This window comes from Cotesia glomerata, linkage group LG3 (assembly GCF_020080835.1).
Source record: "Cotesia glomerata isolate CgM1 linkage group LG3, MPM_Cglom_v2.3, whole genome shotgun sequence".
Lineage (NCBI taxonomy): Eukaryota > Metazoa > Arthropoda > Insecta > Hymenoptera > Braconidae > Cotesia > Cotesia glomerata.
In genome coordinates, this window is record NC_058160.1 from 20,124,238 (window position 1) to 20,141,560 (window position 17,323).

Here is a 17,323-nt window from a genome sequence, read left to right on the forward strand (position 1 = left end):
TTCACATACTTTCACACACACACACACACACACACACACACATACATACATACAGACACCGTGACAACCTCGCGGGGATAGTCAGGGAAGCTTCCTATGATCTTCAAACGTCGAGATCTGATGAAAACTCGATTTTTGCAAAACGGGGTGAAAACAATAACTTCCCGATTTTTGAAAATCTTCGATTTTCTTAGCGGGAAGTTAAAAATTTTTTTTTTCCTAATAGTCTTATGAACGTGGACTAGGCGCGATTTTTTTACAGTGAAACTGTTTTTGTTCGGATTTTAGTATTTTTTGTAATTATAATGAAAATTTACAATTGGTACCAACTTAAATCTCGCGTTGGCAGCATTTTTTACTGCAAACTATCCCCTTGAAGCTACAGTTTATGTAGATATAATTCCAGTCCACCCTGGCGGCCGTAAATGTAAGCTGTGAATTACTTTTTTTAACTGTAGTTGCGTATTTATAGGAGGATTACTACACATTTTTATTTTATATAGTCTGTGGCGCTGACCTTTCTCCATCAAAAAAAAGTCAGGATCGAAATTTGTGAGCGAGCTATAGTATGTGCTGATAAAATTTAATAATTTCAAGTAAATAAATTGTTATAAGTGAATATAATTAATTAATACGGTGGAATAAATTATGAATTACTGTTACGATAAACAAATTGGGTAAAAAGAGTACCGTAGAATTAAATAAAATTTCGTAACCTGAAAAAACCATTCTGCTTACAGTAAACATAGTCGGTAGTCTGGCGCTCCGTTCACAACGGATTTGAACGGAACTTGGCGCCAGATTCTACCGAATCTGTGGATGATGATAATGTATGAGATTAATTAATGTAAAATAAAGCCGATTAGAGGAGAATGCAGCAGCTGGGACTATCCTATAATTTTCTTAGCATTTTCCCTTCTAGGGTAGGCAATACCCTCACTGCTTAAAAGTGCCTGCCACGCACAAATATATAACACATATGTGAGCAACGATGAATAGTCGTGCATAAAACTGACGAGGGGAAAATTATGGCCTACGATTGCCACAAAACTATATGAGTAATAAAAGGATCTAAGCTATTTTGTTGTAAAATTGATGCGCTGGAACTTTTCTCTTGATTTGATTTCGAAAATTTATTTATTACAAAGTTTTAGGCTCTTCAAGTTTACAAATACAATTTTTATACATTTTCGAACTCAAAAGTTCAGTAGTTGTATCGAAAAAACACTTTCCGGCAAATTTTTTGTTCACGATATTTTTCAAACAGATCAATCGTTTTCGACGTGGTATAAAAAATTCGGCGTCTTTTTTTTTACACGCTTTTTATTGGCTTCACCTGTATGTATGTATGTTTGTTTATAACCGACTCCTTTAGGCGCGATTTTAACCCGTTTTAAACGGTCAGATTTCCTTCAAACTTTGCAGATTTATCGAGAACCGATGACAATACACTAATTTGATAAGATTATTCCATTATTTAATTTGCAAAATAAGATTTTTGTTAATTTATATAAATTTTATCTATAGCCGATAAGGCAGGAATTGATGTTAATTTTGAATTCCAATCAATTATCTTTAACCGATTTATGTAATATTAACAAATTTTCGAATATCAAAGAGAATTTTAATTCAACAAAACAAATAATAGTTTAAAAAAACACACTTTTATAGATAAATCAAACTAAAAAGTAAAAAATAAATAATATTTTCAAAAAACTAAAATACACGCTTTTTATAAAAAATCAATCTAAAAAATAGAAAATAAATTTGAATAGTATTAAAAATTTTAATAAATATAAATTAATAATAGTGTAAATAAGAAAAAAATGTGTTATTTTTTAAAAAGCGTGGCGTGCTTTTTAAGATACTATCGAAATGATAATCTTTCTTCTCATATCTGTCAATGAAATATTTATTACTATTGACACCATGCACTCCACGCTTTTTTACAATAAAACATTTTTTTCTTATTTACACTATTATTAATTTATATTTATTAAAATTTATTTTCTATTTTTTAGCTTGGTTTTTTATAAAAAGCGTGTTTTTTAGTTTTTTTAAACTATTATTTTTTAGTATAGAAGAGCTAATATGATTTTGAAAATTATCGATACAATAGCTCAGAAGTTATTCCAGAAAAACATTTTCGTGAAAATATTATTTCCGCACACACGGAGACATAAGGATACCATAGTAAAAATAATCAGGAGAGCTTCCTAGCACCTCAAAAAGATGGAATTCTAATGAAAACAGGATTTTTAAAAATCACGATGAAAACAAAAACTTCTTGACTTTTGGAAATAATTCATTTTCATAGCCGAAAGTTTGTTTTGTTATTATATACAGTAGCGCTCAAAAGTATTTTGACAACATTATGCGTTAGTTTTTTTCAACAATGTCAAAATACTTTTGAACAACCATTTTCCTAATATTTTAAAAATTAAACTTTCTTTTGTTACAAACAAGGACCACTTTGACACTATTCTGTAGATTATTCAAAAGCTGCTAAAAAATTAAATGAATGATTATTGTGTTTCATATTTATTTTTAATTAAACCATTAAATATATTTCTCAAAATACTTTTGAGCGCTACTGTATGTAATATTTTTTGAATTCGTATCTGATATTGTACACTTCATAACGCGGCGATAGTTAAGGTAGTGCTTTACTTTCCACTATTGAACGTCAAGCAATTTTTTGATTTTTAAATACCTCTTTTACATTCATATTAAACTTATATGACGTTATGAGTACATGCACATAATGAAAACTACTATAAATAACACAATTTTTATTGCTAAAAAACACTCTCTAAACATGAATTAGTGAAAATTCACTGGAATAAGTGAATATTCACTTTTTCTAAGTGCCAATCGAACCTTTTAAAGTGGTTCGATTGGCACTTAGAATTAGTGAATATTCACTTATTCTAGTGAATTTTCACTAATTCATGTTTAGAGAGCATGTATTCTGTTAAATATAAAAAAAAATCTGATTAAAAAAAATTTTCCATGGAGGCTAGTAAATGTATTATATGTATGGATCCGTTTGTGTGAACACAAAAATGCACGAAAAATTGAGGTATCAGAACCATTTTTTTATTTCTTTTAGAAGCTTGAGAATTCGACATTGTTCATTTACAATTAATAACAAAATTAAATCAACTGGTCTTCGATTTATCTATGTATACGTAAATGAAGATTCGCCTTAAGTCAGTCATGGGCGTTCTGTCATCTGTTTAATGGTGCGCATGCGCCGTATTTTTACAATTTGAAATAAAAATACCGCATAATATTTAAAATCAAATTAAAGCACAATTTGTTGTATGATGTATATAACACATATATTTTATGTGTGCTTTTTATAATGTTTCTGATTTGGTATAAGTATAAGCTATCAAAAATATATTTTTTTCTTTTGATTATGAAAATCAGCAACACAATTTATTTTTTTCTTAAAAATTAACTAAACCTTATGAGGGTAACATACCATAAGATCCGAGGTTATTATATCCGCGACATTATATCCGCGCAACAATAAATCCTCGGCATTATATCCGAGCGACAGTATATCTGCGACATTATATTCGTGCCATGATGATGATGAGTAATAAGGCAGGGTGAGAGCAGGCGGAAAAGAGACGGGGTCCAAGGGTGGAATTCTGATGGGGGTTAGGGGGCGAAACCCTCAGTAGAAAAATTGAAAGGCAGGGTGAAGGCAGCCTGAAAATGTTTTTCATTCTTACACTGTAAAAAGAGCGGTGTTAAAAATGGACTTATTTTAACACCGCGCGGTATTAAAATAAAATAACACCAGCGTAACTTTTCCGGTGTTAAAATACCGGTGTTAAATCGGTGTAAAACGGAGTAATACCAGTGTAAAAGTGGAGTAAACAGTCTATTTAAAATATCAAGATAATAAAATCTATAAAAAATAATGAAATTTAGTTTTTAAATTAAAAAAATAAATAGAAAATATATTAAAGTAGTATTCATTATACTGGCCCACAAAAAAAAAGTGGTCTGTACTTTTAACCAGACCTATCTATCTTTATGTATTTTGACGCGCTAAATCCAAATCTGAAGTCAGTTTTGTCCGCACACCCTCAAAATTATAAGTAAAATGCAAAAAAAAAACCCAAAAAATTGCAAAATCTGCAATCACAGCGATGAATAAGTAAATGTGAACCCAGATCAAGTACGATTTTTATGTACGTCAATTCACTGAATCTAAATCTAAACGTTGAATAGCCCCTTGATCCGTCAAAATTTGAAAAAATTGCAAAAAACCTTAAAAAAAAAAAAAAAGGCAAGAAATCATGATAAATCGAAATTATCGAGATGAAAAAAATTTTTAGGATTCAGATTGAGTATGATTTTTATGTACTTTGTTCCACTGAATTTGAATCTGAAGTTTTCTTGTCCCATTGACGTTTTAAAATCAAAAAAAAAAATCGAGAAAATTGTAATTTTAAATATGAGAAAAAATATTTTAATCCCGATTCTTAATGACTCGGGTGCATTTTAATGGATGAAATATGATCTTAGAATCGAAACATTCACAAAATTTTAAAATCTATAAAAAATGATGTGTAAGTAGAATGAAGAGAACGATGATTGCAGTTTTTCGCAATTTTTTGCCTTTTTTTGAGGTTTTTTGCATTTCACTCATAATTTTGAGGGTGTACGGGCAAAACTGACTTCAGATTCGGATTCAGCACGTTAAAATACATAAGGATAGGTAGGTCCGGTCAAAAGTACAGACCACTTTTTTTGGTGGGCCGGTGTAATTTTTATGATTTTTACTGGAATAAACAAAATTGTGCCTATAAAAGTTAAGAAAAAAATGTATGACATAAAAAAATATAAAAAGTCTATGAGTATCATCCAGAACAAATTTTAATTTCGGTTTGTAGTTATTTAAATTGTTACCTATGTAATACGGACTTTGTTTAAAAATTATACAATTTTACACCTACCATTTCAATAATTAATAGTTTTATGAATTAATAAATAAACTGTCCAATAGTAGTAATTTAGTAAATAAAAATATTCACAGAGTAAAATATCTTCAACATCAAAAAATATTTTAACACTGCTTTAACACGGGAAAAAAATATTTACACCGGCAGCGGTGTTATTTTAACACTGCTTTCGGTGTTGGAATTTAACACCGCAAATTTTAACACCTACACCGCTTTGGACTTACCCCGGTTTTTTTTACAGTGCATAAACTTTATCATGTGAAGTTTGGGTTGCCCAGTTACCCTTTCAGCACGGTTCATACTCTTTATATTCGCAGGGTGCTAACTTCACAACACTAGTAATAAAGTTTCATTTCTAAAAATAATATAATTTTTTAAATACTTTTAAAATATTATCTCTTGATTCAGAAATCATTAAAATTATAACTAATTACCTATGCCTATTCATAATTCTAATAATTAATTATGTTCATTTATATTTATGATTATTTTTTTTGCCCTCCGGGCGGAAAGTGGCAACTTTCGTCCCACTGCGCTAAACAAAGTTGCCGCTTTCCGCCTTCGTCGGACAAAAAAATAGTATACAGCCTTTAGGAAGTAAAAAAGAAAACTTCAGATCACATGTTTGTTACATGTGATCTTAGGCTTTTCTTATTTTCCTTCCCAAGGGGTGTAATATACTATATGAGATGTGTATATTTTATTTTGAATTATGTGATATGATAAATAAAATTAAAAACGTAATATAATACAATGTCTTGATATTAATATTGATTGATTGTTGTCATATTTTTCCGATTATAGTGTTCCAAGGATTTAATTGTACGGATATAGTGGCTCGAGGATATAATGACGTAGAACCCTTACACTAAAAAAAAGTTTTCTGCTCTGCACGATACGATATTGCTACCATCACGATCCACACGTTGCTATCTGGAGAAGAGTGAGGTTAGGAAAACTGTATATTACCGGTAGCAATAATATCGTGAATGGCACTAATCAGACTGCTACTCGTAGCTGTACGGATTGTACCCGTAACGATACACTCGTTACTATACAGTAGATGGTGTCGAGTAGAAAACTTTTTTTTCAGTGTATGAGGCATGCACTTTTAGATTTTCCAAAGTTTTTTCCTATACTATAATCATAATTTACACATAAAAAAATAGTATTGAGGTTTAATTCCATGAAATTTATTTAGCAAAAAATGGAATAGTTTATTAACTCTTGATAATACAATTTTTCAAAAACAAAATAATTTTTCACTTTTTTTTTTTGGAAGTAATTGAAAAACTATCTGCTTAATTAATCTTGCAACTTTCTGTATTCTCGTTTAGATTAAATCTTTTGATTGCTGCAACAACTGCTTATTTGATTTAATCTTCCTTCTGGAAGATCAGAACGAGAGACTAAACGTAAACAATTATAACTTTTCGGTTAATCGTAAATGCAAGAGTATTTTACGACAGCTGTTAAAAAATTAGTGTTTTCAAATGTAACATAGGGTTGTAAGCTAAGAGATAGAGTAATTGAATGTTTATAGGTTGTCGAGCTCTTGGAGTATTCGTTTACTTTATTTAAAAATACATCAATAATTGACAATTATTTGTTTTTCTTTCAATTTGCTTATTGAAAAAAGGTTTACGTTCTAGATCATTAAAAAATATAATTTTCAAATTAAAATTGTATTTCAAAATCGACCAATGGTTGGAATCGACCCTTTTCGATTTACATGAATTTCTGTCAGAAGTTTTGTTTTATCATACAACTAAATCCTGCCAAGAGGAGAAAAAAGTTTGGAAACTCCAAAAGTGCACGTCTGATAACGTTCATTTAATTTTGAAGAAAAAATGATTATAAATTCAAATATTGCGCGTTATTTTCATCTCAGATGAAAAAAAATAGGACACAAGTGCACTACTGAACAGATGACTGAGCACCAATGCGTTGCTTAAGGCTAGTCTCTATTTATATATATATATATATATATATATACCAGAAACTACTCAATTGTTTTAAGTTTTTTATTAATTATAACTAAATGACACCGAATTTTATAGCCATTTGCAATAGATAACTATGCTTTGTAATTCTGAAGGTAACAAAAAAAAATAATCTCGGCATGTTAAGTTAATAATCTTGGTAAGTTTTGAGGGCGTAATCGTTCCGAATCCGTGCATACAGACAAAAAGCAAAAATTCAAGAAATCTCCCAAACTCCGTATAGAAGTATTTAAATACATAATACATACGCTGATAAAATTTAGAGACGATTTACCACGTCTAACTGAAGATAATTGAAATTGAAAATGACATTTTTACACAGGTGGTATGGGAGAAGAGAGAGAAAACCGCGAAGTTTTATTATTTTTGTATTGAAGAAATTTTAAGAATTTCACGAAAAACTAATATCACTTAGATTAATACATGTATAATTACCCTAAAAAATTCTGGAATTCCCTACCACATAGTTTTTGAGAAATCATTAATAAACTAGTAAAGTAAACAAATAAAGTGGAAGTAAGTGAGCAATAGCCTGTAAGAGAGGCGGCACTAGCGAGTGACAAAGACAGCAGTAGCATAAACTATAGGTTGGGAAAGTACTACCTTAAAAATATCAAATTCGTTAAAATGAGTGTTTTTTTCTTGACACATGCGTATTTACATTATTTCATAAATGCACGGAAAAAAAAATTTCGTTCTGGTAACCTAACTGTAGAGTTACCACAACTATACACAGTTTACTGTTCGTTGTAGAGTTACAGTAACAAAATGTTATTTAGTTCTGATAACTCAATGTTGTTGAGCTCTGAGAGCTCTACGGGATTGTTTTCAGAGCCAAACGGTATAGTTGGGAGCGCTCTACGTTGCGCAGTAGTGGAGTGCGCTGACATATTTCATAACCTTCTAAAATGACAAACAGAATTATTTTGTTACTCATCCATATTATTAAAAATATATGAGGACAATTAAGTTTCCAGTTTGTTTATTTAAGGAAATAGGTTTTTTTTTTTGTCAAATTGAATTTCGTTAGAGCAGTTTTGTATTTGTCGTTTTTCAAGGTTCATTTGCAGTGACTGTTAATTAAATTTATCAGTTGAATATATTGTGATAAGTAATAAATTATCGGAATACACTCAAAAGACCCCATTTAACACAAAAATAAAATTTGTTTTCGTTTATTTATATTTTCTTGTGCATATACGGTAGTGATTTTATGTCCAATATTTATTAATATAATCAAGAAAATAAGATAATTTTGTGACGACCGTATTTTTTATTTTACAAATAATTTTTATTTGTAATATAAGTTCTATTATTATTTTATTTCTATTATAATACTATTCTTATTTGTCATATACAATTATTGTTGGCAATATAAATTCGTTCTAGTCGCATTTATTTATTAAATTATCAATGCTAAATCGTAAAAAAATTATTAATCAGACTGCCAAAAATTTGTTATAGTCTCAGAACGATCCTGTAGAGTTGTGAGAGGTAAATAACGTTTAGCTCTCAGAGCTCAACGATGTAGAGTTGCACACGGAAAAAAATTTCGTTCTGGTAACCTAATTGTAGAGTTACCACAACTATACACAGTTTACTATTCGTTGTAGAGTTACAGTAACATAATGTTATTTAGTTCTGATAACTCAATGTTGTTGAGCTCTCAGAGCTCTACGGGATTGTTCTCAGAGCCAAACGGTATAGTTGGGAGCGCTCTACGTTGCGCAGTAGTGGAGTGCGCTGACATATTTCATAACCTTCTAAAATGACAAACAGAATTATTTTGTTACTCATCCATATTATTAAAAATATATGAGGACAATTAAGTTTCCAGTTTGTTTATTTAAGGAAATAGGTTTTTTTTTTTGTCAAATTGAATTTCGTTAGAGCAGTTTTGTATTTGTCGTTTTTCAAGGTTCATTTGCAGTGACTGTTAATTAAATTTATCAGTTGAATATATTGTGATAAGTAATAAATTATCGGAATACATTCAAAAGACCCCATTTAACACAAAATAAAATTTGTTTTCGTTTATTTATATTTTCTTGTGCATATACGGTAGTGATTTTGTGTCCAATATTTATTAATATAATCAAGAAAATAAGATAATTTTGTGACGACCATATTTTTATTTTACAAATAATTTTTATTTGTAATATAAGTTCTATTATTATTTTATTTCTATTATAATACTATTCTTATTTGTCATATACAATTATTGTTGGCAATATAAATTCGTTCTGTCGCATTTATTTATTAAATTATCAATGCTAAATTGTAAAAAAAAATATTAATCAGACTGCCAAAAATTTGTTATAGTCTAAGAACGATCCTGTAGAGTTGTGAGAGGTAAATAGCGTTTAGCTCTCAGAGCTCAACGATGTAGAGTTGCAGGAGCCAAACGGTATTGTTACCATAAGAAAACGTTAACCTACTGGAACTTTTTACAACTAACTAACTACTGTAGAGTTCCTATAGCAAAATTTTTTTCTCCGTGTGCAATATGAATAAAATAGACACATTTTTACTTCAGAAAATTGCTTGATTTTGGTAAGGCGAGAGTAGAGCACTACCTCACGTGCTTCACGCTATGAGGCGTTCAATTTTTGGCAAACAAATTTTTTTCAAAAGTTACATAAAACTCGAAATTTCACTTTTTTTTTTCAAGCGTATTTTTTTAATATCTCGAAAATTATTGTAGTTATAGGAATCGGCCTGAATTTGATCAAAAAAAAAAGGATATTTAGGGTGACAGAAAAAAAATATTTTGAAAAAAATCGTAAATTTGCAGAACTTTGTAATTCAAGAAATTGTAAAAATTGAAGGTTATCATTAAATTTTTGGCTTAATTATTTTTATATAATGCATTGAAACAATCTTATAATATCCTGAAAATTTTATAGAGGTTTTATTTCTTTTTCAATACTAAATTTTTAAATTTTAATAAGAAAATAATGTTTTTTTTTTTACAACGCCTGAATGAAGTAATGCAAAGCAAATATTTTATCCTTTTTGGCAGCGGAAAAATCTAATTCATAATATGAAATGAAGCAGTCGTCATTTTACATCAACAAGTTATTGATGTGGTTCGGACACTACATATAGTTTGTGCTATTTTCCTTCTCACTCGCTAGTGCTGTCTTTCTCACGAACTATCGATAGCTCACTTTTACTCATGGTTATTTTGTAAATAAAAATTTTTTCTATTAAGATGTTAACGAAACCTTTCTTCACATTATGTTTTTAAATTTTTAAATAATTTACAAGAAGCGATTTACATGAATAAAAATTTTTCGTTTTCTTATCTTAAGTAGGTTTGGTGAGATAATTTAAAATAAATTTGTTTGGTTATCATTTACTGTAGACTGCATGTTAAAAATTCGATTGTTAGTAATTAATTGTACAAAAATTCTTCATCAGATTTTTTTTTCAACAATTATTTTATGCGTATCTAATATCGATTAACAACACATTAAAAATTCAGCTTTTCATCTTTACACTGCCTTGATGTCCATGATTCACCTCAAACTGATACAGGAAGAAAGAGTTCTCCATAAAAGAAGAGATTTCTTGAGTCAAAAAAATTTAGAAATATTTACAATGCAAACAATTTAAAGTTTTGGGAAGTGAGTATCCACTTGTTTTTTGAAATTGTAATAAAAAATCTGTGGTAATTTTTATTTTTATTTTATTTTAATATTGTTTCTAAAAATTTTAAACTACCCTCTGGATAGTTGCATTGTGCTCTGTAAGTGATCAAATAATCGTAATTCGATCCAACACTCAGTGAATTTAAATGTTAATCGAATAATTTGAAACCTATTAGAGTTTATGATTGCGGTAAAGAAATCAAAGTGACGCTGCTTGGAAGAAAAGTGGACGAACTAACTAAAAGGAGGGACGTCAAATGTCAGATCATTTAAAAGTAATAAAAACCAGAAATGTTGAAGGAAAGTCAAAAGGTACATTGAAATACAAGATCGATGAGAACCTCTTGTAAATTTCAAACTTGTAATCTAAACAACAAGAATAACTAATAAATTTATCAGTATTGAAACAACTGTCAAAGTTTACCAAGATTTGTATTTCATAGTTGATTGATTTTTAAGATTTAAAAAAACCAAAAATTTTTTAATAGTCATCCATATTTATTGTATTTTTACTGTAGAGTTTTATTAATTTCTTAATAACTAATATAGCTGCTTTGCACTGACTTGAAGGTTCTTCTAGTTGACGTAAACGTTGTTCAGCAGTAAGCGAATTTTTCAATTTTTTTAGACAAAAGCGTAAAAATTTTAGATTACGACACAACAGAAATTTATGTTGTGATCAACAAGTAAAGTGAAAAATTCAATAGTTTTGCCAATACAATTTCCAATGTACTCAATCACTGTTTTAAGTTAAAAAAAACTTTTTTTTCAATACAAATCACAGTTGTTACATTTTAATTTTATTATTAGTTATAAATTTTGCAATTTTTAGCAAAAAGTTCTTTATAAGTATGATAAATTTGATCTGGCCGGTCGCAATAAAAAAAAAAAAATGAAAAATTGTACAGAAAAAATTTTTAAGTGCATTTTTTACATCATTACATTAGTTATATAATAATCAAATTACTCATAAATTTCTCAAAAATTATCGAACGTCTATTATAAAAATAATCATTTTTTCTGATAAAAATTATCAAAAGTGATAGTCATTGAAATTTTTTTTTCTTAAAATTTTACTTCACTCCTGTCTAACTTGCAATAAAAAATTAAAATACTTAAGGAATGTTTTATTAAATGCAATTATAATCAAAATGACAAAAAAATTCGAAAAATCAATAGCTGAATTATCTTTGAAGTTTCAATGAAAAAAATAAAAAATTAATTTGTAATGAAAAAAATTTTTAATGGTGGTACGATAATTAAAATAAGAAAAAAATCTAGGAATAGTTTAGACTTGACTTGAAAAAAAGCCGTTAAAAATAGATTGGACTAGCAATGTTATATGTTATAGAATAGAAGCATGTGGAAGCAAATTGTATGAACTAGCTCCTGCTAAAAACACCCGGTAGATTTTTGCAAAGGTATAGAGCAATCTAAGAGTAGTTTAGTTGTATTGAGTTGGGGAGCGCTTGCGCGCCCGCTAGGACGCAACAGACTCTCCTCGAGGAGTGTGTACGTCCTCGGAGGTAAATGATATAAAAATATATGCGACTAGCAGCAGCAACAGCAACAGCAGCATCGTGGTTTTAGTGCAAAACCGGCATGCGAAATTCTACCAATGGGGCACATAGGCGGGAATCGGGGGAGGGGGGGAGGTGCCCACGTGGTGTACCAATGGCCAATGAGTGATGCGGACTTGCGGATTTCACGCTGTTCAGCGTAGTGTCGTCGGTGAACGAAAAAAAAAAAAAAAAAAAAAACGAGTTCGCATCGTATCGTGTTTTACTAGAGTCTGAGCTAGCTTACACGAGGCAACCGTACTCGAGCCAGAAGAGCTGGAAGGAGAGTCCAGGGTGTACTGCTCCACGACTCTGAGTCTTTAGCGGTTCTTCGTTCTCGACGTTCTTTCCACGTTTTCGTTCTCCGCTTTCGAGTTTGTTTGCACAAAGACCTCTCTCTATTAAAAACATCCTCGATTTCATTTTTCGCGCGCTTAGTTAGTCCCTTACTGTATTAGTGAATAAACACAACCCGTGGATCAATTCATCGGTCGCGAGTCACGATATAAGTGCGCGGGAAAATCGAAATATCGCTACGGAAATTACGACCGAAAATTTTTTAAAAATATCAAAAAAGTTGTCGGAAAAAAAAATTAAAAAAAAAGAACAGAGACCGCGAGAGAAAGGTAACAGAGGGGGAGAGAGAAAGAGAGAGAGAGAGAGAGAGAGAGAGAGAGAGAGAGAGAGAGAATATCAAAGAGAAAAAGATTCGGGAAAAGACAAAAGCAAATCTATACGACATTATTTACTCGTTACCAAGTTCATGTCGATAATTGAATAAATCTTACGTGTTATTTTGTTGACATCAAGATAAAGCGACGAAACTAATCAGCGTTACGACTCACGTCTGAAAGTGATATTATTAATTATTAATATTAATGTACTGCGGCCTTATACTCAGTAATAAGTAAAACTTTATCGTGTTGATAAATGATAGTATTTAAAGTAATATAAAATCAAGTACGTTGGTTATTCATAATAAGGAAAAAGTAAAAAAAAAAAAAAAAAACAAGATCGCCTTTTATTTGCAAGCTCCGGACTTCAGTGACTATTCCCTAATATCTAATATTTACTCTCCTAAATATCGTGGTGGTTATAAGTTTGTATCTACGCGAGCGTGGCTACAAGGTGAAGAAGTTGCGGCGAATGTGAATAAGGAGGCGATACGACTGTACTGTGGAGAATAGCAAGAAAAAGAAAAAGAAGAAGATAAGACGAGTGGCGAATAAGATAATAATAAAACACGGTCACCACGACATCGTTTACAACAACGTCACGTTTGTCTTCAGTAATCCACGTGTCCGAGGATAAACTCGGAAAAACCGGCACCATTGCGTCGAAAAAGCAGCCCCAGGTCCAGCAGACCACCCCGACTACCATGTCGAAACTCTATGTGGGTAATTTGCCCTCGGAATGCAACGAACCTGGCCTCAGGCAGTTATTCCAAGATCACAATTTGTCGTGCACGACTATTCTTGTTAAGCGCGGGGGTTATGCCTTTGTTGATTGCAATGACCAATCCACTGCTGATCGCGCTATCGATAAACTCAATGGTAAGTCCTAATTACATTTATTAATATTATTATATCACATTATTAATTATTAACCAATCGCTTTATAAATTTTATAAGCTTTTAATTTGCTTACTGCTTTAATTTTTATGCTTTTTAATTGCTTTCAGAGAATTTTTAACTAAAGAAGAGGATGACGCTTATTTAATTTTTATGCTGCTTCTGCTTTTTATCTAATGCTTTCAGGAAACAAAGTTAATTATTATTGCCAAATCATCGAGTCGATCAACTCGTGCTTGGTAGGACGACTGGTCTCTTTCAGCATAATTCAATTGAATTTAATTTAATGCAAGGAAAAGATGTGCGCTTATTTTATACTGCATTTGTATCATTTTTAGTTATTTTCAGGCTAGGTACCAACTGTAATTATTACACGAGCTATACTTATTAAATACAGGGTTCATGACATGACGTACAATGCAACATATGCTAAATTTATTTTTTGACCGGCATCGCAAGTCGCTAATTTATAAAATTATACCTAATTTGAATTTGATGAAGTGAATTTTCCACATTTTTATAATAATTATATATAATCAATTTATCAAACTGAAATAGAAGATGATACATTGTAACAAAATAAAACACATTGAGGTTTTACGTGCGTGGTTGGAAATTTACATTGACATACCAATACTCGCAGAAAGAATACTTGAATTTAACAATCCTTTGACGCTTAGATGGTGTGCATTTTTATTGAAATACATGTATGTAGTGAGTTAAATAAAATGTAGAGGCACATATATAATACCTCAACATTAACATAGCTCCATTTACTTTGAGAACCCCTTTTGCATGGCCTCGAGAACATTTCCGCCGAAAATAAGACAGCCGTTTGTCGTTTCTTTCTTAGCTTAAACAATTCATCCAAACAGACTCGGTTTTATACTAACACTAGTCCTAATATAAATTATAAGTGTACTCCAATTTATTTGACTTGAATTTATCTGAAAATATAACAAATTAACGATAAAAAAAATAATAATTTATGTACAAAAATTATTAGTAAATTGTATTTTATTTTTTTTTGTATATCGATTACGAATTCACGAGTAAATATAAAGTAGTATAGTCGCACACAGGCCGGCCACGTGGTGAGAGCAACACGCATGATCAAAATGGCGGCAACTACTATGCTCGTTTCTATTCTCAAGGTCACGCTCGTTTTACCGCGCAGAGATAAGCGTGAATAGTGATGAAATTAGTCGAGCGAGAGAGAAAATAAAAATAACTTAATGATTTAACATTGACAATCACCAGTTTTCGTAACGATACGTTGATTATCGTGTGATAATCCTAAGTAAACATTTTTTCATGTTCAACGGATAAAAAAAAATATAGATATGTATAATATTAACCGATTTGATTGAAATCTTCTATGTTAATACTTGAAATGCTTAAATATATTTTTTAGATTCTGATAAAGTTATACTGATAGATAAAAATTATTATTTAAAAAAAAAATGTAACAGTAAAGCTAAGTAAACGGTTAAAATTTTTCTAGTTTTATCTTCAAGTTATTTATGATATACGTTAAGATACACGGTCAAGGTTACGTGCTAGAGAATGTAACAGGTCAATTTACATTAATATTAACAAAAATAATTTTTATGCGTGAAACTATTGTGTGGCGTGGCCCTAAAATTATTTCGACACAGTTAGCAGGAATATCGTAAATAAATGGAAAGGGATTTTATATATACATACACAGATGATGTGCAAGTAAAATATATATGTAACACGGTTCCGTCGTGTAATCGGACAGAGACAGAGCGACAGGCGTGGTGACCGAGTACTCATGACATTGAATACTATACATGTTTGTCACGCGTAATATAAAACTCCAAAAACGGTGACGATGAAACATATACAATAACAAAGTGGACAAAATAATTCTCAGGTAAACTACTGACTAAAAGTACAAAGAACAGAACGAATTGGAGTAAATATATTACATACTCTTAAATACTTTTCTTATGTAATAATAATAAAATTATTTTTTGATTAAAAATAAATAAAAAACAGTGTAATTACGTAGCATGATGCTTGGTATGTTTTTTGTACCTTATGCTTGTTATATCCTTAAACTCCTTTCCGTATTGGAAGTTACATATTAATTATCTGTTGCTTTTATATGTACTGCTTTTAATTATCTGTTAAGTTAAGCTACTGCTACAATAATGAAGCATATTATTATATCATAATAACATACAGGTTTAAAAAGTTATTTTTGAGAAACATCCATCTATATTACTAATTTTATTTTGTTTATAACCTATTTAGTCCACTGACTTTGTAGTTTTATCCGACTAAACAGCTAATTTTTATCTGAAATGTCATTACCACAATAAAGAAAAGATTTTTTATTTTATAAAATTTTTTGATGTCCATTTTAATAAACAATAAGTGAGGAACTTGTTGTTGAATAATTAATTAAAAATTAAAAAATTGTGCACTGTCAGTTGAATTTAAAATAAAAAAGAATGATCAGTGAATGGAGCTATAAAATAAATAATAAATTAATAAATCGATTCAGATATATTGAATTACATCAAAACATTCAATTGTTAATAAAAATCATTTTTAATTGTGTCGATACCACATTCAGGTTTAGAAATATTTGCTTGATGAAAATACTTTTCTAAAAAAAAAAATTTTTTTTCAAAGTGTTGATTAAGACGTTATTAATTCGTATTGTCCGATCGAGTTACCAAAAAAATTATTTTTGATTCAATTATACTTAATTTTTCGACAATTAAGAACTTTGATATAGTTTAAATTATTTTATCTTATAAACTATTATTTTTATACTTTAGTGCAATGATTATTTTTATTTATGTTGTAAACTTCAAGCAAAAATCATTTGTTAAGTTAAATAAAAAAAAAAAAAATCATAGACAAATTTATCAATTTTTGAACTTGAAAAATTTTAAATTAAATCAAAATCATTGAAAACATTTTAAATGTTTTTATTAAATTTTATTAAATAATAAAAATAAGTATAAGATAATCTATAAAACTCCCACGAAGCGAGTTTGACAATAACCATGAAAAAATGTAAAAGACAATAAAAGGAGAGTAGAAAAAAATTGAAAGTGTAAAGAGGTTAGCAAACTATTCGGAAGTCTCTTAACGACTAGTCCGGGAAGTTTTGTCACACATATGTATATGATACATAATAACGAATGAGAAGAAAAAGATACAAAGTATTGAATAGCACAAAGTTTAGTTCTAACTTGATGGCCGAAAGGCCAGAACTAGTTTGGTAGGTTAGGTTTTAGATCAACTTCACAGCTTATGTACTACTACGTATACACATACGTCGGTATTGAGTCACGAAAACAGCGATCTTTCCGGTGTTTGGTTGTTCTTGTATCTTACACTAAATCATATTCATTCTCAGCTCTTCTTCGTGATCATGTGAATCTCCCACACATTTTAATATAACACGCTGACCCTTTTTAAACATAGAGACACATAAAGCGCAAAGAGAAGGCCCCGGGTTCGAAAGTTTGCGTCAGAGCTGAAACCCGCGAGACAACAGGAAACTGC

General features: G+C 30.0%; 1 protein-coding gene across 2 annotated transcripts in view; it reads left to right on the forward strand.

The window, feature by feature from the left end:
* LOC123260954 (insulin-like growth factor 2 mRNA-binding protein 2) overlaps positions 1–17,323 on the forward strand; it is a 158,912-nt gene that overhangs the window by 48,568 nt on the left and 93,021 nt on the right. The window contains exon 1 of one of the 2 annotated variants that reach the window (XM_044722361.1): positions 13,288–13,753. The exons of the other annotated variant lie outside the window; for it this stretch is intronic. Coding sequence (XP_044578296.1) covers positions 13,579–13,753 — 175 coding nt within the window. The 5' untranslated portion in view covers positions 13,288–13,578. Of the gene's footprint in view, positions 1–13,287; positions 13,754–17,323 lie in introns of those variants that run through there. 2 annotated transcript variants of the gene reach the window in all.